This window comes from Andrena cerasifolii, chromosome 5, assembly GCF_050908995.1.
Source record: "Andrena cerasifolii isolate SP2316 chromosome 5, iyAndCera1_principal, whole genome shotgun sequence".
NCBI classification, from domain to species: Eukaryota; Metazoa; Arthropoda; class Insecta; order Hymenoptera; family Andrenidae; genus Andrena; species Andrena cerasifolii.
The window spans coordinates 13,143,134-13,167,873 of NC_135122.1; the positions used below are offsets into that span (position 1 = coordinate 13,143,134).

The 24,740-nt window shown below is 48.3% G+C and overlaps 2 protein-coding genes across 6 annotated transcripts; one reads left to right on the forward strand and one right to left on the reverse strand.

Annotated features, from left to right (window-relative positions):
* The first annotated feature begins 3,375 nt into the window (after nucleotides 1-3,375).
* LOC143369372 (uncharacterized) lies at nucleotides 3,376-23,503 on the forward strand. 3 transcript variants are annotated; one of them, XM_076813228.1, is made up of 11 exons: nucleotides 3,376-3,732; nucleotides 5,348-5,824; nucleotides 15,915-16,223; nucleotides 16,574-16,798; nucleotides 17,066-17,374; nucleotides 17,785-18,084; nucleotides 18,306-18,611; nucleotides 19,158-19,460; nucleotides 22,539-22,683; nucleotides 22,764-22,918; nucleotides 23,004-23,503. In XM_076813228.1, the coding sequence occupies exons 2-11, from the start codon at nucleotides 5,755-5,757 to the stop codon at nucleotides 23,339-23,341; spliced, it is 2,460 nt and encodes an 819-aa protein (XP_076669343.1). In that variant the 5' UTR covers nucleotides 3,376-3,732; nucleotides 5,348-5,754; the 3' UTR covers nucleotides 23,342-23,503. The 3 variants fall into 3 exon arrangements, with proteins under 3 accessions (XP_076669343.1, XP_076669344.1, XP_076669342.1); XM_076813229.1 differs by lacking the exon at nucleotides 3,376-3,732 and adding an exon at nucleotides 3,885-3,899; XM_076813227.1 differs by lacking the exon at nucleotides 3,376-3,732 and having other exon boundaries at nucleotides 4,945-5,824.
* Nucleotides 22,058-24,737, reverse strand: Vlet (COMM domain containing 10 protein valette). 3 transcript variants are annotated; one of them, XR_013085387.1, is made up of 5 exons: nucleotides 24,363-24,737; nucleotides 23,839-24,202; nucleotides 23,555-23,766; nucleotides 23,211-23,367; nucleotides 22,058-23,138 (listed from the first exon to the last, which is right to left on the reverse strand). XR_013085387.1 is itself a non-coding variant. In XM_076813232.1 (3 exons), the coding sequence occupies exons 1-3, from the start codon at nucleotides 24,389-24,391 to the stop codon at nucleotides 23,566-23,568; spliced, it is 594 nt and encodes a 197-aa protein (XP_076669347.1). In that variant the 5' UTR covers nucleotides 24,392-24,735; the 3' UTR covers nucleotides 23,487-23,565. The 3 variants fall into 3 exon arrangements, 1 of the variants encoding a protein (XP_076669347.1); XR_013085386.1 differs by having other exon boundaries at nucleotides 23,211-23,462; XM_076813232.1 differs by lacking the exons at nucleotides 22,058-23,138; nucleotides 23,211-23,367 and having other exon boundaries at nucleotides 23,487-23,766; nucleotides 24,363-24,735.
* Between the last annotated feature and the right edge of the window lie 3 nt (nucleotides 24,738-24,740).

The following is a 24,740-nucleotide window of genomic DNA, read 5'->3' on the forward strand; positions in this document are numbered from 1 at the left end:
CTAAAGTTCGTGGAGCTTAAAAGATTTCTGTCGCGATGTTAGCATGATTTTCGCGGAGGTTCCTGCTTCGCGTTAACTTCAGATTGCCGCTGTGACTTCGGAGACAATCGATAACCAGTCAACCAAAGATGTTTGATCGATCCCCGTCGGCATTGACCTAGCCGCCACTCTGCCGAGCATCTCGCGCCAAGAGGAAAAGAATCGCGGTGGAAGAACTCGCGGGCGCTGGTCGTATCGCCGCGATCCGCATTGCGCAATGCACAATTTCATAGGAATTAAGCAACGATAAGCTTGATCACCGTGTTCGCCTTGGCTATTGTTGCTTCGCAGAAGCGCCATTACCAAGATAATCGCTTTCTAACTGGCGCGGTGCTCGCGATGCGAGCCGCGACGAAGTAGAAAAATCCCGGCGATGACAGGCAACGTCTTCGATATAGTCAGGCGAGGCGTTTCGATCTCGCGGAAGCTTGAACTTAAGGGGTTGTACCTAGACAGGCGGCCGAAAAGAGGCGAATGTTTGTGAATTTTTTTTGAAAAAGTGGAAGCATATATTCTTACAGAACTTTTTGCGCTTAAAAGAGCAACATTTAAAGAATATTTGGTAATTTTTTCGTGGAAAAATATTTACGTTTATAATAAAGTAACATCAACATCCAAGAAGCATTTTTAATAGTTTGATTTTGCGGTGAGCACTGCCATTCGGAACCAGATTATCTAAAATCAAAAAACGAAAAAGATTTCGTTAGTATATTAATGTATCCTCGGGTTGACGGAGAGAATTTTCCGAAATATTAATTTAAAACAAAATGGCGGCTATTTGAAGTTGATATCCTGATTTTAAACTTTAAATAGCCGCCATTTTGTTTTAAATTAATATTTCGGAAAATTCTCTCCGTCAATCGGAAGATACATTAATATACTAACGAATTTTTTTTTGATTTTTGATTTTAGATAATCTGGTTTCGAATGGTAGTGAGAAATGTGTTATAGCTTTTGAGTAAAAAATTTCCAAAGACCACCCCTTTCGGCCTCCTGACTGAGCACGACCCCTTAAAGGGCGCTTGTATGCGAGGACATCGGCGAATGTCGGCAATTTCCATGCCTTCTCATTATAGTTCTAGCCAGGGACAGAAAGATAAATGAACCTGGACACGGAATGATCAAACGTTATAAAAATGAATGCCTCATTAATACCAGCGCGACGGGGACCAAGAGCCGCGTGCCTAGTAGGCTCGATTATGGAGGTTCTGCTGCATTTAAATGCGAGGATCAGAAGCTATCGCTGAATATTCTGTTGGAATTACGTAAGCCATAGGAAGATCGCCAGCAACGGCGAAAATGCCGAGGCAGGCCACTTCTCGCGGAGCCGCGGAGCAAGTAGATCGGCTCGATCCTCCGCCAAGTTCGCACGAGATTCTAGCGGCGTGCAAGTTCAAGGCTCCGCGAGCGATACGGATACCTGCAAGGTCACCGAGTGTGCAAATAACGTGATTATGGCCGCGGCACAGGTGCAGCTGCTTTCTGATTGTCGGAGATGAAGCGATCTGACGTAAACGGCCACGTATCAAAACTCTCGAGCATCGCTGCATACCAGCCCGCCGACCGTATAATCCTTCGATTAACATCCCAACGTTACAGTAAGCGCCATCCACTCTTTTCCTCGGCTGATGCTGACTCCGTGCCACTCTTGGCGATCGCCGATTCCATGGCTTCGTGACGGAGTTGCTCAATGGAAATAACAGAATTAATCATCGACCGGGTATTACTCACTTGACCCCGAAATATCTTGCAGCTAGCGAGAGAGAGAGAGAGAAGAGAGAGGGGGCGAGGAAATAAGGTCCCTTCATTCATAATCCGTGATTCTGGGAACCTAGATCGGTGAACGCGCGGTACCGGTTTCTGCTCGGCGACTTTCTCGATTTCTTTTCCTCCTGGGATTTTTGTGCAAGTTTCGTGACGTGGTTGAGTAGGTTTCTTAGGATACTAGGTCTTGATAACTCCGGGGAGATTCAGATACACGTGTACGTGAGCTACATGCCCAGAAACGAACGGTTTTAAGATTGCAGCAATATCGAGGATAGATGGAAAGCTAGTGTTTAGATCTGTTCCGTGGGAATAGTAGGTACAAGTCGCTTCGATCGCCTACCAATTGCGAGTTAGGCGAGGTCGGGGTTAGTCACCCTTTTCCCTGATTTTCAGACCACGAAGTGGCGGAGTGGATCGCGCCGAGGGAATGGAACGATTATTTCGAGGTCATGGTCGGATTGCACGCCGAGGAAAATGTATGCCGCATCGATTGTCATCGACGCGCTGTAACGTACGCGGGGAACAGTCGGCGATAAAGCATCGTGTCCGATGACGCCGATAAGCTGGATAGAAATATCGACCAGAGAGGTAGCCGGTGTAATTATGCGGGCTATTCGTTTCGCGGGTTCCGGTACCATCGCGTATCACTTTGCAACTATTCGAGCCGCTCCCTATTGTTCCAGCGTTATCACGCCCATTTGTAAACGTCTCCCTGCCCGTTGGTAACTGAATTTCCTACTAATTCTCCTACTCGAAAGACGGCAGTTAATTGCTGGGCACTGGGATCACGGAAACCCTCCGTCGACTTGCGCTGAGGCCTGCGCTTAAATCAAACTTTACCGCCAACACGGCAATCTGGGTCAAACTGTAATTCACAATTACTCCTGCCGTGCTTAATGTTTGCCTAAATTTATAGCCTCCGAACGATGCTTTCGTAGTCTTTACTGTCCGAAGATATCAACGCGAAGGAAATCTTCTTTTCTCGTTCCCGCGACACGAGCCTCCCTCCGTAGGTACCTACGTACTAATTTCCTATCACAAAAATATACAATTCGTACCCTCCCATCGATGGAATAAAGTCTCCACAAGTGGATCCAAGAATGATCCCCAATTCTCAGCGTCGTCTACTTCCTCCGCGAGCAAGATTCATCTCCCGTTCCCCGCCATCTCACCATCTCGCCATCCGTTCACCGCCATCGAATTCCCCGAGATGACCGCTGCTCGAGCCACTCGCAAAACCCTGCTCCACGGCAGACGCTGCAACATTCCAGAATTCCAGCCGGCGACGCAACCTGGCCCCCCTCCGGCCCTCCTCGTCCTGCTCCCATGCTCCCTCCCCCCGTCGCTTCGCTTGCATCGGGAGCAAAAGGGTGCATCGAGACAATTCCCCGGATACACCTGATTCTCCCAGGGAGCACCCGCAGCGAGCGTATTTCCCCCCCGTGGACGGGCTCTAGTCAGGTGGGAGGTGGAAGGTGGAGTTACGGATGACGAGTTCTCGCGGTCTCTCTGGTAGGGGCCCCCTTGGCGCACCGGTGCGTACCCTGGTAACATTGGACCCCCACTTGCCGCTTAGGAAGTGGAAGGCGCACACGACGACGGAGCCGAGGGCCGAGACACCGACGTCGGGCACGACAACGCTGCCGACCCAGGCCGACCATCGTCCGTCCTATCGTCTGCAGTTGCAGTCAGCCACACGGTCCTCGCCATCGAGCACGCGACATTCCGCCTCGCGAGCACGGGGGGATTTCCCGGTTCCATTCCCTGGACGGTGTCGACGCGGTTTCCCATCGGCTGCCCGCGCGGCCCCGTTGTCGACGGTGAGTCACACGCCGTGCCACGCAGCGAGCCTAGATCCCCGCGTGAAAACTGGAATCGGTTTTCGGGTTGTCGGGTGGGGAGGGAAGGGAGAGGAATGAAAGAGAGGTAGGAGAGGTGTGCCCGGAGGGCACCTTGGCCACGTTTCCCGCGGCGTGTGTCGGTTGCATCGTCCGGTGGCTCCTCTGACTTCGAGAGTGATCCCGAGGACAGTGACGCGGTTGCATACACTCTGCCGGAAGAGATCCTACGCCCTAGGGGCGCGGAGAGTGACAGTGAGTTAATCGCGAGAATCCTTGTGCGCGACCAGGAAGCAGGACTCCGCTGTTAGATATCCGGCGAACGCTCGGGATAGAGGGACGTAGCAGTGGTCCAGGTGGCCGAGGATTGTTTCGCGGTCGCGTTCGCGCTCCCGAGGTAACGCTTTCGCGTTTCGTTCTCTATCCGACGGAGCCCGAATTATTCGGAGGGAAAGCGATATATTCCGCGACGCGGCTGTGTTCGCTCCGACTTTCGAAATATTCGCCGACTTTTTGCCTTTCTATTTGCGTAGGACGCGTGTTGTTCGCGGCGAGCGGCAGCGAGCCGCGCGCGGGAAATCGACGCGGGACTTTTCGCGTTACGGAGTGCTCTCCCCGCCCCCGTTCCTCAGCGTTTTCGTGGGCCGATGAATCACCGGCGCCCGCCGCTCGAGACTCCGCGCTCGCGAAAAGTTCAAGGGGACAGGCGCTTCTTCGCCTCCCTTCGTTGCCTGGGTAAATCGTTACTTTTAGCGAGATCCCCGATACACCCTGCTCTATGGTAATTAAACCGTGGCACATATTCGAATAGAGCAATGCCGGTTCGCGCTCGAGTAACTCTGACATATTGGGAGCATAACTGGCCCAGACGCGGAGCAACGTGCCGTGGCGCGCCGCGATATCGTCTCGACAAAAGAACCTCGAGGCCCGCGTTCCAGCCAGGATAATCGGCGTACGGGATTATTATCCGGTGTCGCAATGAGAGGCAAAATTCTACCGGGCACCCTTTCGTTGGCGAGCCTTTCCTCGCGCGGTTATTATTATTATTATTATTTCGTATTTATTAGTCGTAAAACAGTAGCCTCTCCTCTCGAACAGTAGCCTGTTCGTTCACCTCGTAGTCTTGACGTAGTCATAGATCGTCGACTGCACGCGTTCATTGATCGGTTCACGGCCTCCGTTTTTCATTCCCCCTTCTGTGCAAGCGACAAGGCAACGCTGGGACAATTCCTTCGCGTACGAGACAATTCTAGGCGCTAATCAAGAGATTATTTCGCCCTGCGCTTCGCGGCCCGCCGCAAAAGTCCCGCTCTATCGCGGCCGTTCGGTTCCGTTCGCGAATGCCGGAGGAACCATAAATCAGCGGGTTATCTCGGCGATTACTGGCCGCGGATCAACGTCACGATGCAATAACGGAACCGCGTCATAAATTGGCGAGCGAACTGCGGTGGCCAGGTAGCGCGATAAAAATTTTGTTGGCCGCCTCGCGTCACACCGGTTTCTCCCGCGCGATACGCACACTTCCCTTCCACGTGATCCAAGAAGGTCAAGTACTTTTAGCGACTTATCGATCTTACCGTTATTGACACAGCACCGGCGATCATTACCGGCGCGTTCCTGGTCGCAGCTTCGCCGTCCGTAGCGCTGCTTAGAGGACGAGGCTCTTCTTCCACGTTAATGGCACCCTTCGTTCTTCGGTCTAGAATAAAGCAAGCGGATCGCACGCTTGGATCCTCGCGGAAGTCGATCGGGGAGCCTTCGAGGGGGCTGAGAAAGGGAACAGTGCTCTGAACGCAGGGTATACTACCGATCTTCGAGCGGAGTGCCGGGAATAGGCCGCTGGGCGAAACGGAGGATCGCCGTTTAAAAGAAAGGCGCGCAGGGTGGAAGACGAGGCCGTTCTTGCATCGGAGGAGCGTACGTTTGCACGGTCGTGAAGCGGTGTCACGGAGGGGGTCTTACATGCGTCATCGTCGTGCGGGTACAAATCGCACGCGACCAAACGCTTGGACGGCAGTACACGTGCGTAAAGACGCGCTCGATCGGTCCTCCGGAACACCGGGCTTGGATCCACTCTCAAGGACGCACAGTGATAAATGCGGTGCCGAAGATGACGCCCTCCGCGTTCACCAAAATGGTCACCCGGCTCGTCCTGCTCAGCCTCGTCGCCGCGTGCAACGGTGAGTAAATTCAATCGAAATTCTTCTACTATCGGGCGTAACGAGCGAGCGGATTCTTGTACTCCGAAGGGACAAACTGCTGCGCTTAAGTCAAGATTTAGGGGATTCCTTGACTGCGATTTCGACGAAATTTTGTGAATGCGCCGGGGGGATTAGAGAAGTCGTGGAACCTTGGTGTTTCAAAGCAGACAGCTTTGACGAAGCTTCGTTTCATTCACGGTACTGGATACGCTGATTTATCGTCGAGGAAAAATGTGAGGAACGAGGACGACGAAGTATCGCGCGCGCGCGCGTCGTTTATCGCGCAACAATGGAATTACAGTGGACAAGTGGCCCACCGATAATTCTCAAGCTAGGCTGCCAATTAAACTCGGCAAGAACCGCGAGTCGTCGAGCTTGACATTAGCCTCGACCGCAGGCAGAGATCTTCTCGTGTATCGTTAAATCGTTTTAATCAAACGTCGCTTTCGTATATCATTGATCTTTAAGGTACGTCGCCCACTGGGGAATATCGCGTGGTTTCTCCGAGGGTGATAGATCCAAGATACTTTTTACAATCGGACGTTCCTCGGTCACTTCCCCTCTCCACTTATTCGCGTGGTTGCGCGAGCTAATGGCATCGCTTGCGTCGCGATCGATAGTTCGGTAGATCAATTTACCCATAACTGAATCGCTCCGGGAACGTCTATAAGCATTTCGCCGGTCGCAGCGACCTTCCCAGGTGGCGAGAAGCGATCCGTGATGAATCGGGCCGGCGAAACTGCGTGCCGTAATGTCACCGTCGCGATATGCCACTAATTAATATGCTACGAGCCATCATTTTTACGACTTCGAAGGCCTTAACCTCGACAAGGGCCACGTAGCCTTTGAGCGTCTTTACAGAGGTTGCATTCGAAATGACTAGAGCGAGGGCACTCGCTTCTGCTGTGGCCTAATAGTCCTAATACTCTTCCGCGGTTGCCTAGCTGTCAAAACTTGCAGTCCTCCGTCACTTTCCCGCAAACTTTCCAACGAATCCTCTTCGTTTTTAATGAACAAACCTCGAGGCTGTGTAAAGACACCCTAGGTAACGGAGGAGCTAATGAGTTCGCGATCGCTTAGCTTTCGTGACGCTGGCATTACGACCGACCGTACACTATCGGAATCAATTGGCACTAGTCACTGCTCGCTTTTCATGATCGGTGTGTTTGCTCAAGTGGCCTGTGTTATGAACAAGATGACGTATTCCCTGACCCACAGAATTACGTACGTAATATGTAAATACAGACACAAGCTTATCCTGCTGCCCGGGGCCCATACGTGTGACCCATAAATATTATTGTCATGTTTGCACCGTCACGTACGATACCCGAAGAACAGCTTTTAGAGTCATCAATCATAGCTCCCTATCTTCGTCTACTCTCTCCTCTTACTTTCTGCGTTACCAAGTATTACCGCAAACACGCTCGCTTTAGACCGAGGCCTAAATTATCACGATCTTTCCCTGTATCTATTCAACGCCGCGAACTTAGTCTCGCCTTTCAAAGCGATCCATCAAGCATATCGCTCTCTCGATTTCAAGAATAATCCCGTAGAAGTGGTTCTCTTCTGCGATCTTCACCTTGGCAATGAAACACGAGCTCCCGAGGCGATTCTCCCTGGCGATCTGCCTTTCGAGGGCTCTCCTCTCCTTCCACGTCCACCAGTCGCGAGACAATTCCGTGTCGCTCGCTTTCCAGTCTCCGTAGATGCTTCTTCGATCGCAGGGAGATTCAAGTTGCGCGTACAGCGTTCCTCCGGAGCGGGAGTGTCGTTAGAACAGTGGAACGAGCTACGATTTTCCCGAACGAGGCCGACGCGACGCAGCGAAATCGCCAGGCGTTGTCGAGCGGATGGAATCAGAGCGAGACGAGATGCATCGCCTAGAATCGTCGGGCTGTCCACGTTTCGCGGCCATCGCTGGCTTCTTCTCTACTCTGGCGGAGTTTAATGACGGTAGAAACGTAACCGTCCGGTTCCTAATGGAGACGTCCTTATCGCCTAGTCGATTCCTGTGAATGATTAAAGAAAACGTAGGAGCACCGGCTAATAGTCTCTTCGAAGTGAGAACTGTTGTTAAAAAGTCACGTAGAGCGCCGGACTCGCAGGGATAAGTTAATAGGGCTTCGACGTAGCACGGTAACCGAGATGCTTGGAGACGTCCAGCAACGCGAATGCCGTTCGCAACTCGGGACGATGCAAATCGAAGCGATCGAGCGTAAGGAATTCGAGACGGTCTTGGACCATGCACCGTGAATCACCGAAGGAGAGGATGTCGATTTGTAATCGTTTACTCTTCAGAAATATCCTCCGAGCTTTCGCTATCAGCCGCGATTGTCACTTTATACTTTATACCACCTGCAATGAAATACTGAGACATCCTCTACACCAGTGTTGAGCAACGCGGGCCGCATTTGGCCCACCAGCCACAGACTTGCGGCCCACATGAACGGGTCGGTGAAAGATATCGGAAAGAATTTTGCGTAAAAAAATAGGATAAAATTATCTCCTTTTAATGTTGTATAATTTTATATTTTTTTATGCTTATTTAATTTTTTTTCATTCTTCTTAACTTAATATTGATAAAAAAATTGAAAATTGTTTATTTGGTACTTCATGTGTAAATTTCAATAGTTCTTTAATTTCATTTAATTAAAAAATATAGGTACCTACGTATACCTGTTTATATTATAATATGTACCTATACATATATGTATACCTATTACTGTGTATATGTATATTACTAAGAAACAGTATATCATATTTAAAAAAACGTTTTACTATAAATCAATGTGAGAAATACCAAATGCACCCCCAAAGATCACAATTTTTTTTATTATTATATTTAAGCATTTAATATTGCGGCCCGCGTAGAGTAGTAGGTTTCCACTTTTAGCCCACTGCGAAACAAAGGCTGCCCATCTCTGATCTACACTGCGTTCCATATAAGAGCGTACCAACGCCCCTGCCGATTTGCGACCGATCTGCGCAGCTCCCACGGATCTGACGCACGCGATTGGTCGTAGCACTTTCCCTGCCGGTTTACTACCAATCAACAGTGCATCTCTGCGCGAAACGAGTATGCTCTAATGTGGAACGCAGTGTAGTCGAGGATGTCCCAATTGGGATCGTTTCGATATACAGTTCCCTTCGAATGGAAATACATGTATGAAGAAAAACGAAGGCGTTAGGAGCAACGATGGTCGAAAATCTCGAATCTGAAGCAGCTCGGTGTGGACTGGAACGGCAATTATCACGATCGACGTGGATCCTGGAACGCTGATAGACTCCAAACCCCAGAGGCTGCGTGCGCCGGGTTTCGGCGGGATGGAATTTTTGTCGACCCTCTTTCGACGCCTTCTCGTAAAGTATTCGCGGCATGACAGAGCCAGGGAGCGGCGTGCTCGCGGCCCGAAAGAACTGGTTCTTCTGCGGAGGGTGGTTAAACTCGATGCAATGCGTGCATTTAGTGAAACATCGCTCTGGAATGCAAACACGTGGGGAAGGGTAGGAACCTGCATGGGAACTATCCGTAGGCTCCTTCGTTACGATCCAACCCGCTGAATTTTATATCTTCCATGGATAGGTAGGTGCTATAGTCTCGTCTCCAAGTCCACTTCGTTTTAAATATTTAACGTTAATTCCCTGCAAATCGGGCATGTGTATTCTATTTCCCACGTGCACATTTTGTGGGATTAAATTCATATTTCTGAATATTCTGGCACCAGCTTTACTACTCGGCTTCGCCCGAAATTTATATTCTGATTTTATAAAATAAAATTCCTTTTTTAGTTTTTTTTTTTTGTGAAAATGGTCACATTCATCTGGATTAGTCGGGCATAATAAGCTGAGGCTCGTTTCGTGATCCAGGAGTTTATCGTTCGAAAGTGTTCAGGCGACAGGCAAACGCACAAACATATAAAAGCTTTCTGCTTTATATATTAAGATTGTGGGAATGTGGGACGAGAAAGTCCCTTCAGAAAGTGCTTACAAATTTTCCTGTTTCACTAGTCTTGCCGCGACGAACGCCTCCTCTTTTTAATAACAGGAAGGACACGGTTGCAGACTCCGTCATCTTTATAAACGCGCCGCCTTGCGAATGCTCCTCGGCTCGAGCCACGCGGGAACGCGTTTCTCACGAGCGAAACGCATCGCGTGCAGCGCGTGATCGTCGAAAAAAAAACGTCGGAGCGTGATACAACACCCACGATAATGAGTCCTGCGAGCAAAGGACGCTCATACTCGCGTATCCTTGACACCGTCGCGAGATTCTCTGCGTCAGACGTGAATTCTCGGTTCGCTCTATTTATCCTTCTCCTGTTCGCCAGACCAGCGAGAACGCTTCTCGCACGGTTTTGGAATTTCCATCGCAAGAACCTGCGCCTTGACGACCGTTATGCAGCTTTTAAAAGCAAGAGAGCACAAAGAACTCCGCGCTGGAAGAAGAGTTTGCTTTTAAGTACCTTCTCTTGGGCGAATGTCGATTCTGAGAACGGATACACGGATATTCGATGGATTTCCGGGGTTCGTTCTGGCCAAGGATAGCGTCCATCGATGGATGGGATCGTCGTGGATCGATTGACCGAGCTGCGATGGAACGTTAACTAACGAGTCGGGCATGTAGGCTCGCTAAGCTGGTTTTGCAATATTCCTTGAGAAACTTCGTCGTTGGATGCAAATAGTAGAGTCGGCTCAGAGAAACGACAGATGGAGAACAGGTATGAATTGATTTCTGTAGAAAAAGTGATTCAGACACCGCAACAGGAGCTCCATTTGATCCGTCGTTCGATTATCGTATTGCTGTAAGTGTTCCTCGTTTCCACAGCATTCCAGGAGACTTTCCTCTTCCATTGCTAAGGTACCCATTCGGGAATGAGGCCGAAACCTTTCCGGGAAGCCTAACCGTACGGATCGGTTCCTCGAAAGATGCCTCCCCCTAGTCACCGGTGATAAATCCCAGCAGGAAGAGAAAATCTTTCTCGAAAACGAGGCTGACGTCACCGTCGCTAGCTAGAACGCAAAAGAGTTGCGAACGCGCGTTCCGCTCATTTCCCCGCGATAGCGAGCCGCTGTTTGCATAGCGGCGTTATTTCACCTTTCTGCGTGGAATTGCCCGCACAGATAAGACACGTCGCGGACGCTACGTCTAAAAAGAAGCAGTGAGTCAGTTCAGCAGACAATACGGGCCTGCGTCAATTTCTTCCACTACTAATCAACGAAACGAGCGACTGAAATTCGTGGCGTTGTAAGAAGTAACGTTTCACAGTACCATACGTTACATTACGGTGGCCCTTATGTTCAACGTGCGATTTCTTTTGCTCCCACCCCCTAGTATGATTCCATTTCGTAAAAAAATAGTCCCTGAAAAAGATTATTGCGAACGGACAACGGGAAGGAAATAAGCCGTAAAGTTCAGTATTCGTCAATTTTTTGTATTTAAAGAATTTCTCAAAAACGGTAAGCCCTATCGAAATTTTGTTCAAGTAATATTTAAAGAGCAGTCAATTTTCTAAAATTACTATATACATCATTTTTTCCTGCTGCCAACCATTTTCTAGATAATACCGTTTGAATTATTAGTATTATTATTTATTACAAACAGGAAACCCCCATAGTTTACAAAAATATACAACCATTCGAGCTTACACGGTCGACTCAAATGTATTAAGTTAAACTAAATCAAAACTAACGTAGAGAAGTCCACACTACGCGCGTACCATCTCTACGGCGTGGCGTACTACCCTTTCTTGTTATCTGATTGCAATAAACTTTTTCGATGCCTATTTTTTTTATGAAATGGAACCGTTCTAGGGGGCGAGAGCAAAGAAATACGAAAACAAAATTTCGACACGAATAAATAAGGGCCACCCTAATGATTACATGCGCACTTTTATTCCACACAATGCATGCTTTTAATTAGATAGATAGGGTGGATGTACCGTTTGTGGCCGTTGCACTGTTTTTGGCCATGTGCTTAATTATCTCATTTTTAAATGGCTTGCAGATCATTATTTTGTGGAGAATTTCACATGATAAATATTTCGTTTAGTATATCGCCAGAAATATAAGGTTACATTTATCGCTTGCGCGGAAAAATATTATATTTTTTATGAAGTAGCCAAAACTGGTACAGTACCTTAAAGTGGCCACAAACGGTGCATCCACCCTACCAAAGGTACTTGGCGCTAAAGAAGCGAAGAAGTTCAGGTGGAGAAGTTCTCAATGTCCCCCAGGTGATATGATTTCGAGAGAATAGAGATTTGTAAGCCCTCCCCATACACCCCCGCATGTTACTAACAGAGAAATACACCCTCGGTATCCTCCAAGCAGTCTCCAACATCCATTTCTCGTCACGAATCGCTTGAATGTCGCTCGAGCGAAAATCGAGCGGATCTAGAGGCCTCTTCCGTGCCCGAGTCGAAAAGGCAACGCCCAGTCGACGCATTTTGAAATTTCACAACGTCTCTACGTGGGAAAAGAAATCGGCCAGTGTCTCTAATTGTCCTCCGCGAGACATGGCGGGTTAACGACCGTGGACGCCAGCGAGCGAGCGAGCAACCGGACGAGCGCTCGCGTATCGGCGGCTCGTTCTTAATTACGGAACGAAATCCTTCCCGGCGCGGTGCCGATCCTCCTTTTTCTCTGAATCCTTTGCTCTCGCTTCGTTCCTCCTGCGACGAGAAACGGCTGGCCTTGCCTTACGGTCGATAATCTCGGGATGGGATTCCATTGTTGTGGAATTAGTCACGGCGAAGAAGCCTGCGAAGATACATCCGGGATGTGGCCGGCCCTGGGTCGAATACTCGAAATGCCGTGGTTTTAATTAAACGGGGACCACCTGCGGCTGATCGCCCGTTAGACGAGTGATCGACGAAAGAAAGGACGGCCGTCGCGCGCGCATACCTGGCGGAGAAATGCTGGTCCCGATCGGGAGATTCCTCCTTAGAGGAGACGCTACGTGAAAAGCTCCAAGATGCTGCGCGAACAGAAGGAAGAGATTTCGGAACGTGTCGAGTTACTCCGGGGACTTTGCAGGGTTTCGTTCTGGGATATAATACTCTGGAGATTGGCGTGATGATTGATGACGCATCGGGGAATGACTGAGGCATTGAGAGCAAAAACTGACTAACCCATATTGAAAAGAAATTCTTTTTTCATAGTTTATATGATGGGGGATTGTGCCTTGTTGGGATGAAAAATAGGTAATTCTTTGTGAATTTTTTGTACAAAAACGGTTCGACAAATTAATTTGAGGTTTGGCAGGCTGTTCTATTGTATCTAGAACTATTGTTCTGAATTTTTGTGTGACAGTGAGAGAAAAACATGGCAGGTACAGAGAGAGCGTTGGAAAATAATCGGGTAGCCCTGGCGTTGACGAAAAGTACTGTAAGGGTGATTCGAAACACAAATAGGAAAAGAGATTCTTAAACTATATGAATGTGGCTATGGATGGCAGTAGATTTATTACTGTATCTGTTACCGTTCCTTTTTTATTTAAAGGAGTTTTCCGGATTTTCAGGCAAAACCTTTCTCAGATTCAAATCAGGGCGCTTCATCTTCTTCAAAAGGCTGCCATTTTAACATTTTTTTATCTTTCTTAATGCATCTACTACCACCCATAGCCACATTCATATTGTTTAAGAACCTCTTCCTTTATGTATTTCGGATAATCCTTACTGATTATTTGTCAACGCTCTCTCTGTGTCTGCCGTGTTTTTTTTTCACTGTCACACAAAAATTCAGAACAATAGTTCAAGATACAATAGAACAGCCTGCCGAACCTCAAATTAATTTGTCGAATTATTTTTGTGCAAAAAATTCACAAAGAATTATCTATTTTTCGCCAGAACAAGGCACAATCCCCCCTTAATAGAGCCACTTGGAATACATTATTGCTACTAACTCAATTTCGCAAAAAATGTGGGTTAGTCCATTTTTGCTCTGAATGCCTAGATTGATTGAAAAGTTCAGGAACCGAGGGAAGTTGTTGAACATTGTGCAGGCAATTTCGAAGTGCCTTTTTGCGTAACTTGCAAAGAAATTAACGGGAAACGCCGACGAATCGTGTCGGGCATCGGTTGAAAATTACGTGGTGGTGAATCAAGGACACGGCGAAGAAAGTAAGAAAGTACATGAAAGTAAACGGCGGCCTTGAGCTGCCTGAATGACTGTGACACGACTTAGATTCTGCGTGATTGTCATTAATCGTCGTTTCTCCCACTTTTCCCCTTCAGCTTTCCGGCTGGCCTGTCTCCGAGGGATATTCTAACAGAGCGTTCTGCCAGCTATCCCTGGTTTTCTCGTGTACATTGGAAAAAGATCAAAATCATTCGGACAGATTGAAAAAATACACGCAACAGAGTTCCTTCGAGGCGTACTGCGTAGGGGTCGATTAATATATCAGATGGTAACACCTGCACACACGACACCACCTTATGCAATGATTCTCACGGTTCACTGCCATGAAGTCAAACGACGAAGAATGCCAGGCGCAGTCGTGTCACGCTTCTGTCCAGTATTGCGAGTCGCTAGGAAAATGGCATTAAATACCTGAAAGAAATACGGAACGAGGAAGTTTCTTAACGGACGATTCTCTTGGCAATCTATGCGAAAGAATTCCACACACTCCGCCACGGTACCTGCTCCTCGACTTCTAGTAACGTTCTACTCGTTCCTTGCTACCGAAGAAAACCTTCGCGAAAACGCGCGACTCGGGCATCTAGATTTTAGCACCGAGATTTGAGGACGACAAAGTGTGCGCGACGATGCAACCGTGGCTAAATTAGAATTATGTACCCCGCGCGGCTGGGCAGCACGTATCGTCGTAAAATCACGAGGCGATGAGTATGTCAATGTAAAGTGGAAACGACCTTCCAGTGTCAGCGACCACTTTGCTCGTCTTGAGGACGGGCACGCCGCTGCGGGCGGATGGCGAACGTTACGAGGCAATACCAAGGACCAAGTTCGATGGGCACATATTACACACCGGCCACGTAGAAAGCATCGGAACCCGTGTACACGGTCGGTCTTTCCATTCAGAGAAACTTCACCGCGATCTTCGGTCCCGTTCGTGGAAGAAACGGCCGACTCTCCGGGCAATTAACGGCGAAAGAGACGCCTCTACCTGATCGCTAGGACCAGGGCTCGTTGAAATCGTTGGATCCCGAGCTTCTTGTCTAGGAAACGGATTAATTAGAATCGTGCAACGGGGCGTGATACACTTTGCATCGATTGCTTCGCGTTGCGCAAAGAATTGTAGGTGGCTGAAGATGTGTCGAAGCATATTCTGGATTCGAAATCGGCTGTTGGCGGTGATGAAGGGGATTGAGGGTGAGCTAGATCGTAGGAGAGCGAAGGTCTAGCGGGGCTCGCAAATTTCGCGCGGTTGCCCCTTTTCCACGAATACTTCATCATCGATCCGTCCCTGGTTCTATTTGCACATGGTGACAGACGCGCGACGGAAGGCGATTGTCTACGTGACTGTCGTAGCTTCCTGCCCGATGTGTCCTACATATATGTTCAGCTGAGTTCCTTCGGATCACCGTGCGGTCGGTCGCGCCACGGAGCCTGCTAGATTTTCATCCCGGTCCCTTTTTTAAGCTGTGATAAACTGTCCTCCGTTATCAGCCTAGCTAAATATACGCTGGAACTTCCTTCCGAGCGATAGCGCCGAAAGCGAAGGGGCCGGAGGGGACGTTCCAAGTGGCCTCGTTGCACGCTCCGCGCATTTCAATCCTCTGATTTCTTCAATTTAGAGATATCTCGGAAACGCCGTCTTTATGGGCGACCAGTTGGCAATTTAGTGGGACGTGATCGCATTATGGGTACCTGTGGAATTCCAAACGCTCCTGGAATCCCCGAGCATGCTCGACTGGCTGCGAAGCGACGGCTTGCATCACTGCTTAAACAGATTTCGCGCGGTTCGAGCGACACTTGTAGCAGGTGTCTTGTAATTTCTGTGTACCCGATATTGTATTCTATACTATTAAACGCGATATGAAGTCTAGAAAAGCTTGACGCGCCTAGCTTTCAACCGTCCCTATAACGTGTCTATCCTGATCTATGTTAACAGGCTTGCCCGTGGCCGAGGACCTCGATGACACCACTACAACGAAAGCTGTCGGCAGCAGCTCGACGGTGGCCGTCGATCCTGAGATTCAGGGCCATTCGATGGACGACATCCTGCCAGGAACGAAGGCACCACCCATCCCAGTGATATTCGCGGACGTTCCAGTGCACACGGAAACGGAACTCGGCTCGTCGGTGCTTCTGGCGTGCAGAGCCGCCAATCCTGTGGCCGAGTGCCAATGGTCCTGGCAGCCTTTGCCACCGGTTCACCTGCCACTTCCGGACATCAGCGAAAGCCCAGCCAGTTCCACCAGTTAGTCATCTATACCTCGATCGTTCTATTATTAAAACTCGCGTGTCAAAAGTCGGCTTCTATTTCTGTAGTGGAAGGATCGTTTTCCTTTCGAGGGGGTCTAAATGCCAGGATGATCGACGAGCAGTGATCCACTTTAGATCGACATTATCTGACCTCTGATCTTATAGCAAAGATAGATTCAATGAATTCCTTTCAGCACGTTTTTCTCGTGGAATTACTGCGAGAGAATTCTGGTAACGCGACAGTGGTTTCACCATTGTGATATCGAACGATCGAATTGCCATTCAGATTTGATATTTTCTGCGGCACTGGTGCGCTGCGTATTTATCAGTGTTTGCAATTTGTAGCCACTACGATCTCGGTGATTCAGACGACAACCACGCCGACTACTAATCCGTTGCCCGTACGACAATTTCCTGCCTTCGGGAACAATAGCAACGACTGTTCCGTAAGATTCTCGAGTATGAAGCACGAGCACACCGGATACTGGAGCTGCGCCGCGAGAGCTTCCACGAATGATCCTTTCACCAGTACCGAGCCTGCTAAGCTGAGCATCGTTAATGAGAGTCAGGGTATGGAATGCTCATTGTCTCTCCTACCCCCCTCATTCGCGATCAAATATCGTAGAAATTCGTGAGCAGATAGATCCTCGGTTATCCCCGTGATTTAAGAGAGAGAACGTACCATGAGGGAATGCCATCTAAATCCTCAAGGACCATAGAAAACTCGCGGGAAATATTGAATCGCTAAGAGAACCTTGCCTCGCTGCTCTTCCCATGAAACTCTACACCAGTGTCAGCCATAAAAGTCACACGTACACACTACGCGCGTGCCTCTAGGTCTCCTGGTCGCGTTCGCAAAACTCGACAGCGTGGTGGAGGTACCAGCAGGATCCTCGTCGCAAATAACCTGCCAGCTGAAGTCACCCGTCCGTGAGTGCCAATGGTCCTGGCGACAGCTCAACCAATCGCAGCCGTGGAACATCGAGGTGAAACGATTCCCAGCTTTCGGCAACGACAGCGCCGACTGCAGCAACAAGTTCAAGAACGTGCTGCCGGAACAAGAAGGATACTGGACCTGCGGCGCGAGGATCGACCCAAACTCCTCGTTCACGCAGTCCAATCCTATTCGACTTCTCGTATCAGAAGGTGAGGGAAAGTGCGATTGAAGACCTCGCAGTAAGAGCAAGCTCCATTTTTTTTATTTCAAAGAAATTCTACATCGTTTGGTGCACGTTTGCACCCATTACTGTTTTGCGCAACGCGAATGTTGCAGATTCGAAAAATTCGTCAAGAATAGGAATAGAAACTTATGAACTCAATAACTGCTACTTATTCTGTGAAAGTATATATTTTTCAATTAGTGTTCTCTCTTTGATGTCAAGACAGAGCAATAATTTTATAAACAGTTTTTTCTAATTCACTGGAAGTTGGTAAAGATGGAGCTGCACCTCTGTTGCTGTAAGGTCCTCGATGAAATTCACTGCAATTCCTAGGAAACGTAGCATCCAGCCAAACCTCTTGATCACGTCCCATTTTCTAATTTTTGCCTCGTTTAGTGGAGTTCGTGCAATTGTCCAGAGGGATCCAAGTAGCGCCTGGCGAGTCGGTGCTCCTCAGGTGCCTGGTGAACAAGCCAGTGGTGCAGTGCGAGTGGTCCTGGCGGGCCACGAACTCCAGCCAGGAGCCTCTGCTGGTGAAGAAGTTCGACCCGAACAAAGACGCCGATCACGACTGCTCGGTGCGGTTCAAGAATATCTTGTACGAGGAGGAAGGGCTGTGGACGTGCGGCGTCCGGTTATCGCCAGACGGAATTCTTCACGAGGCCCCCTCTGCCACTGTCAGCCTTTTGCCGACAGGTAATTACAAGAATCCGTTTATCTGCCGCGAAGAGGAGCACGGTGCGACGCACGAATCTCTCCGGGTATCGATTGAAAAGCAGTTTGCCGATCGAGCGAACCGAGGTGTCTAAAAACTGACCGCGGCAAAGCTTTAGCAGGCGACGCACGATCGCTCGCGCGAATTCGCCTGCCCGATGGGTGCCTTTAATCGGTCAATTTGTGCCGCTCGACTGTTCCAGCCAAAGTCAGCTTCGTTGAAACACCGACGGACACTTCCGCGCCGATCGGCAGCGAGGCCACGTTGAAATGCATAACGAGCAGCCGCGTGGAGAAATGTACGTGGACCTGGAAGCCGCTCCACGGGAACGATCCAGAGGTGGTTGTTCAGGAATTTCCGAGCAACGGCGACCTTGGCAGAGATTGTTCCCTCACTCTGACGCGCGTGTACGCCGAAAATCAGGGTCAGTGGGCCTGCCAGGTGTCGATCAGCTCCCTCAACACGGTGCTGCCCTCTCCCTACGCCAAGCTCACCGTCTTCGAACAAGGTACCTTTCCTTTCGTACATTCTGATCCGTGCGGCTCACTCGGCAAAGCAATCGAGACCGAAACGAAGCTATAGGGTGTACAGAGTTACTGAAACCTCGGGTAATTGCGAGATGGGGATTCGACGAAATGCGCGTGCTCACGATTCAATCGTAAATATTGATAATTCGCCATGAAAAAGAGTTACTTGAAACGGGCCACTGGAGTAACTCTGAGTTTGGTTCTTTCCTTAATCTTCGGCGCCCCATTAATATTATATTAAGGCAGAGATATCCTGGCCTTGGAGCGCCCTTGTCCTCTCCACTTAAAAAGGCAGGAGCGTCGATTGTGGTATCTGGTGCCATTTCCTGTTTACGACAACTTACTTCCATTAACCGCCGCGAGTTATGAGGCGCGTTTAACAGGAAGAACCGCTTTTCCCGGCGGCGAAGGGCGTGAGTCACCCGTATCCCAATTTTATCAGCGATTAATCGAGTTGATTAAACGAAGAAACAGCACTGATTATCAGCGACGATCAATTCCCTGTTTCTCTTGCAAACAATTCGCAGACGAGGTCAAGTTCTCGGAGCTCTCGCAGGACATCCAGATATCATCCGGCGGCCCGGCTCTCCTTCGCTGCGTGACCTCCTCGGCCGTTGAGCAGTGCCGATGGTCCCTGACGCCGGTGAACTCCAACACCACCGTGGTGGTGAAGCAGTTCCCACCTACCGGAAGCGAGGCCAGGGACTGCAGCTTGAGGCTGACCCACGCGCTCGCCGAGCAGGAAGGCCTGTGGACCTGTGGCGCAAGGATACGCGGCAAGCAGAACTACACAGACGCGCCGCCCGCGAAGCTCAGCCTCCTGGAGCCAGGTATCATCGAATCCTGAAACGGATTCGTGACATTCCTTCCACGGTGAGGGTGTTAAGTGTATTGTATCATTCGATCGCGATCATCGACCCACGGATCTGTGGCCGACGTGGCCTGCGACACCGCCAAGCACCTCTTCCGAGGGCTTCGGGGACTATGCTCGTAGTCGACGATCGACCATAGATCCTACCGAGCGCGTAGCATAAGCGTATGTTGTGTATGTGCATTGTTAATGCGATGAGTCGCTTGACTGCAGGACTTCGAGCCAGCCTGCAAACTGTTGGTGCTGCAGGGAATGGTCGCCGAGGGAAACTTATCGTCCTTAATTTATCTCTCAATTCTCCAAGCTTCCTTACAGCGAGGAAGCGTCCCGTTGGTTCGCGTTTCTCTTCAGACAGAATCGCTACATTCTTCGTCGAAGGTCGTGGAATAAATTGAAACACGTTCAACAATTGTTGGCGAGATTTATCCGTCGAAGGATCGTAATGTTTACAATTGCTGTGACGGTATAGAGATTCGTATCTTCGAGCGTTGTTTATATAATGACGGTGGTTTTGTAACATATCCTCGGAGAAATTAAAAGTCCACCGCGTTTCTGGATGAAAGGTCTGATGGTAACGTTCCGGCACCACTTCCTCTGGCACTCGTGTTTCATAAAATGCTTCGAATTCTGGCGTTAAGTGACTCATCCAATGCAACGTATACATGATGTATCGTGCGACGAAAGTTAGTGTTTGTGATCGATATAGTCGCGTGTACCGCGAGTCTTACGGTGCACGATCGAAGTTAGCAGGGCGCGGTAAGAAGCCAAGGGTGAAACTATGTACTGACGATCCATCACGGATCTTGATACTGTAGGCTCGGAGCTGATCGCGTCTAGGTTCCTCGAAGACTGTTGTGGGTGATGGCATCGCTGTGGTGATGGAATCTGCATGCCGTTTAAACTTTCATATCGATGTGTACATCCTTGTGTGACTCTTGTTATAATATACGCACAACGCTATCTCTTGAGAATCGATCATCAACTTAAGCGTACATCGTCGGAGAAGGAGACGTTGCGAGGAGTTCCCTTCTTTTCAATATTATTTATTATACTACTGACACCTCGTTTAGGAACACCGACATCAATTAGGCGTTTCGTTTCGGTCTCTAACACGACGAATCTTCTGACGCAAAGAATCCGCTATGTTTAGAAAGAATCGAGATCCCATCTTTACTCTAGCGCACATTACCACGCGAGCGCCTACCATTCAATCGTATTTGCATTTATTAGCGTTAGATCCCCTTAATTTATCGTTGCTTTGCCGCATCCGTTATTGTTCGTTTCCTCGATAGATCGTCGCTGAGATTTATTAGATCGTTACGCCTCGACGGGTCCTACGAAGCCTGGCGACTAATGACGAATTAATAACACAGTCCGCTTTACTTGTAAATCAGATAGAGCGTTAGAAGGAACGTTGAATAACGTGTACCGGCAAAGATCGCTCCATCAATAACGATTATTTCATCTGTACAATTAACTTCTTTGTTATTTCTCGAGCGTACGTGTCTGTGGTTCTGCACTCTCTATACAAAGCAATAGGAGCGTATTTTCCTCGTGGCTACGCTCCGCGACGGCACGCTTCAAGAGCGCACCTTTCGTTAAATAACATCTATCACTCAATGTCATTCACCCTTTCTTATTTATATGCTCAACGGCAGGCCTACGCTCAAATGATTTCGCATTTAGCATAGTTAGTAGCCGCGTTAGCTACGCAAAACCTATCACTGGCTGCGTTTCTTGTCATTCCTCGTATTATTTATTGTCGATAGCCACCGTTGACAGGGAAAGGCGTTCCGTGCTGTGCTTTGAGAAAAGCTCCCCGTCGCGCTGTGCTCCTTTGGGCGAATCGAATGATAGTGAACGTCGACGGGCACGCTCCCGCGTCAACATTCGGGGTTTCTTTTTTCAAAGCGACGGCACCCAGTCCACCGGGCGTTTTCACGAGCGGCAGAGCAATTTTCCTTGTCGCCTGGGCTGCAAGGGACGAAGCAGAAGCGTTCGCGCTGTTCATAATACGTAACGCTAGATTTCGAGGCGCGTTAGCTAGTAATTATTTAAAAGACTACGCTACGGAACTTTAACGTTAAGATTAAGGATATTTATTTGTTAAGTGAAGTAGGCCCACTAAGAGACTCCTGTGTGCTAATAATCGTTAGTCTGGTTAACGAAAGGAGAAAGCTTATGGTACGGCCCGATCGGGAAGATCCCGAACGGCTGCGCGATAGTCCATAATAAAGCAGGATTCTAGAATATTACGCACTTATTATATACTCATTATATCCAACTACATGCTAAAGTTAACGCTAAGTAGGCAATTTTTACTGTTAAGCTGCTCGTCCGGAATGTTCACCCTCGATTCGGAAGATACGCGAACGTTGCCGTAAAACATTAGCCGCGTTCGATGCGGATCGTAGCGATTACGCAAGGCACCGCGCGATCCCCCCGTGAGTTCCGCGAAAAGACACTTTCGGTCGCGACCCAATCGATCGACGATCAACGACAGGTCCACCTGGAGGGAGCTCGAGATGGGATGCGTGCAATAATCAAGCGTAGAACGCCTCGTTCGGAATTTAATCGATATCTTCGTGTGCCATTGAATAACTGTTAAGTTTCCAAAGCGAGCAATTCGAGAATTCGCTGGCTGGAGGGTGTGGATCCCCGCGTCTCTTGCGCGACCGAGCACCACCCTCCCGCATTGTAAACGATTTCTTTGAATAAATGGTAATACGAAAAACGTCACTGCCGCCTTTCTCATTACCATCGCCTTCGATACTAACGAATCGTCACATGTACGCACTTGTGAACACACATCAACGCAATTCCACACACCCGTCTTTAATCGTCTCGTAACAGAGAATTCGTCACGCGACTATGGCTTCTCAGCACAATTCGAGCACCCTGTTTGCACCCACGCATGGATCTGTGTTGCCCCATCGAGGAGTTTGCACCAGGAGAAGAGGCATCAACGCTTTCGGTGATCGGGGATGGCAGAGACGGAACGACGTAGCGAAGAAGCTTGATCATTCATGATTTTTAGAACCAGTGACCTTGGCACTGTGGGCTACGCCCCATCGAATGGTCACGCTCGCGTGCAAAGTGGAAACTGTGCTGCCGGAAGTGCAGTGCCAGTGGATCCATGGGCCGAAGATCCATATTTATCAGAACTTGAGCGGCACGGGAAGGTAACTCGCAATTTCTCCAGCAGGATCGACGAGACTCGGAAACCATTCAGTATCTCTTCGTGTTACTCGGTTTTTCTTAGGTATAACATAAAGATGAACTACGGTACCGGGATATGCACATTGGAATTCAAGCCGGACCAATCAGACTTGGGGCAGTGGGTGTGCAAGTTGACCGCTAGCAATGGTAACGAAGAATTGGGGAGCGCGTCTCTTGTGCTGTTGAATAACCTAGGCGGTGCGTATTTTTATACGTCGCTGATCAATACTGTCGAAAAATTAGTGTTTGCTTTTGCATTTGTATCCCTGCTTCGATGTTACAGATGAGAAGTTGGGATGGATAGTGGGCGCATTGACGGCTGTGATTTTGTTCCTAATGATTAGTGTAGTAGTTTTGGTGGTTTGCAAGGCGCGCCTGTTTGTCAAGAAATCACCAAGGATCCTAGAAACCATATCTCCTACGGAAAAGAAACAAAATTCGCGACTAAATAGCGAACGATATTCGGTGAACTCGATAAAAACGGACTTACAGGTTCCTGAGCAAGACCATCATTGTGGTATGAACATTGACAATGTTCTACCCAATAGAAGTCCGCATTTCTGCGAGCGGGTCGAGAAACACAGAAAATCGTCGAAAGTATACGATACTATACGAATATAAGAGAGAGAGCTGCTTCCACTTTGCTTCTAATTATATATAAAAATTAATTGTAATTAAATAAACATATATATGACGTTTGTAACTTAAGCATGATGGTTTCTTGATTTGAAGACACTAGGAGCTGCACACAATATTGTAATAAATATGAAAAGTCAGAAAATATATTTTTTCTAATAATACAGAACAGCCTATGATAATTATAACTAGTAATACCTACTTCATGGTTACTTGAGAGCATCTAATTGCGACTGTATCTTTTCTAAATTCTGATACAGGTCAGTTAGCTCCTTTTTATCAAACTCAGCTGTCAGCTTAGATCGCTGTTCCCCCATCAAATTTAATTGCAGTAAGGCTACTGGATGTACATTTTTCTTAATAGTGGAGGATGCAACTTGAACATTTAAAGACCAATCGATATCTTTCACCTGGAACAGATATGTCGAGGATACGTCGCTTACATTTCATAGAACTGCTCTTATTCGGAGCTTATAACATACCTGAACAGGGAATATAGATTGTTGTCTAAAGTTATCGATTATCCCTTTACCATAGGTCACCCATGCGTGGAGAAATATTTGGACTTTGTCGTCGTCGGTTTTGAAAGTGTCCTTTAAAGTGCTTTCCATGGACTGCGGCTTTATAGCGTTACATGCGGCTTGCTTGTACATGGTTATCAAAGCATCTAGGAACAAAACTAAATCATCTTTACTCAAGTCCAGGGACACCAGTAACTTCTCCTCCTCTTCTTCGCTGAATATTTTTGTGTCAACATTGGACTGAAGTGTTTGACAGATGCGATTTATGAGCAAGCGAAATTTACTGTTGTCTATTTGACTTGCTATTTTCAGGCCTCGTTCGAGACTGAAACAGACATCGTCAACATTATAGCATAATTACGCCGAACATCCGAAATTCACGCGAAAGCCTCGCACGTCAAACACCTTTTAGACAAGTTTCTTCTATTTGATATGATTTACTTCGAACAATATGTCTAAGAGAAATGCTGAAATTTGAATACTACCGCGGTGTCATGATGATCCAATTAGCCATGTTACTCAACACCTCTTTAGGTTAGGCAACACTGTTTCGCAGGAAATGTGGAGAAAAATCAGTGAACGACGTTCACTGAACGTAGATCAACGTCGTGTCGCTGGTATCAACTTCATTAATTAACATTCGATCCCCTCGCCACTAATCAGCAGCGGGAACTGCTTGTAACACGAGTTATCTGCATGAGTTATTTAGGCGTGCCACTTTTAAAACCGTGCACTTGAAAAATTTGTAATAATCGAGCCGCTGTTATATTTATTACTAAACATTTATGTAGATGCATGTGAGGATCGAAAAAGCCGGGTCATATTTAGATCTGATCTTCTCTGATCACAGGAGATTGTGATCT

Coding starts and splice junctions, on each gene's coding strand:
- Vlet (XM_076813232.1), bottom strand. CDS start 24,391: ATGGCTAATTGGATCATCATGACACCGCG. Junction 24,203..24,362: donor TGGATCATCATGACACCGCG/GTAGTATTCAAA, acceptor TGTCTGTTTCAG/TCTCGAACGAGGCCTGAAAA. Junction 23,767..23,838: donor AATCTATATTCCCTGTTCAG/GTATGTTATAAG, acceptor TATCTGTTCCAG/GTGAAAGATATCGATTGGTC.
- LOC143369372 (XM_076813228.1), top strand. CDS start 5,755: ATGACGCCCTCCGCGTTCACCAAAATGGTCACCCGGCTCGTCCTGCTC. Junction 17,375..17,784: donor TCGACTTCTCGTATCAGAAG/GTGAGGGAAAGT, acceptor TGCCTCGTTTAG/TGGAGTTCGTGCAATTGTCC. Junction 19,461..22,538: donor GCTCAGCCTCCTGGAGCCAG/GTATCATCGAAT, acceptor CATGATTTTTAG/AACCAGTGACCTTGGCACTG.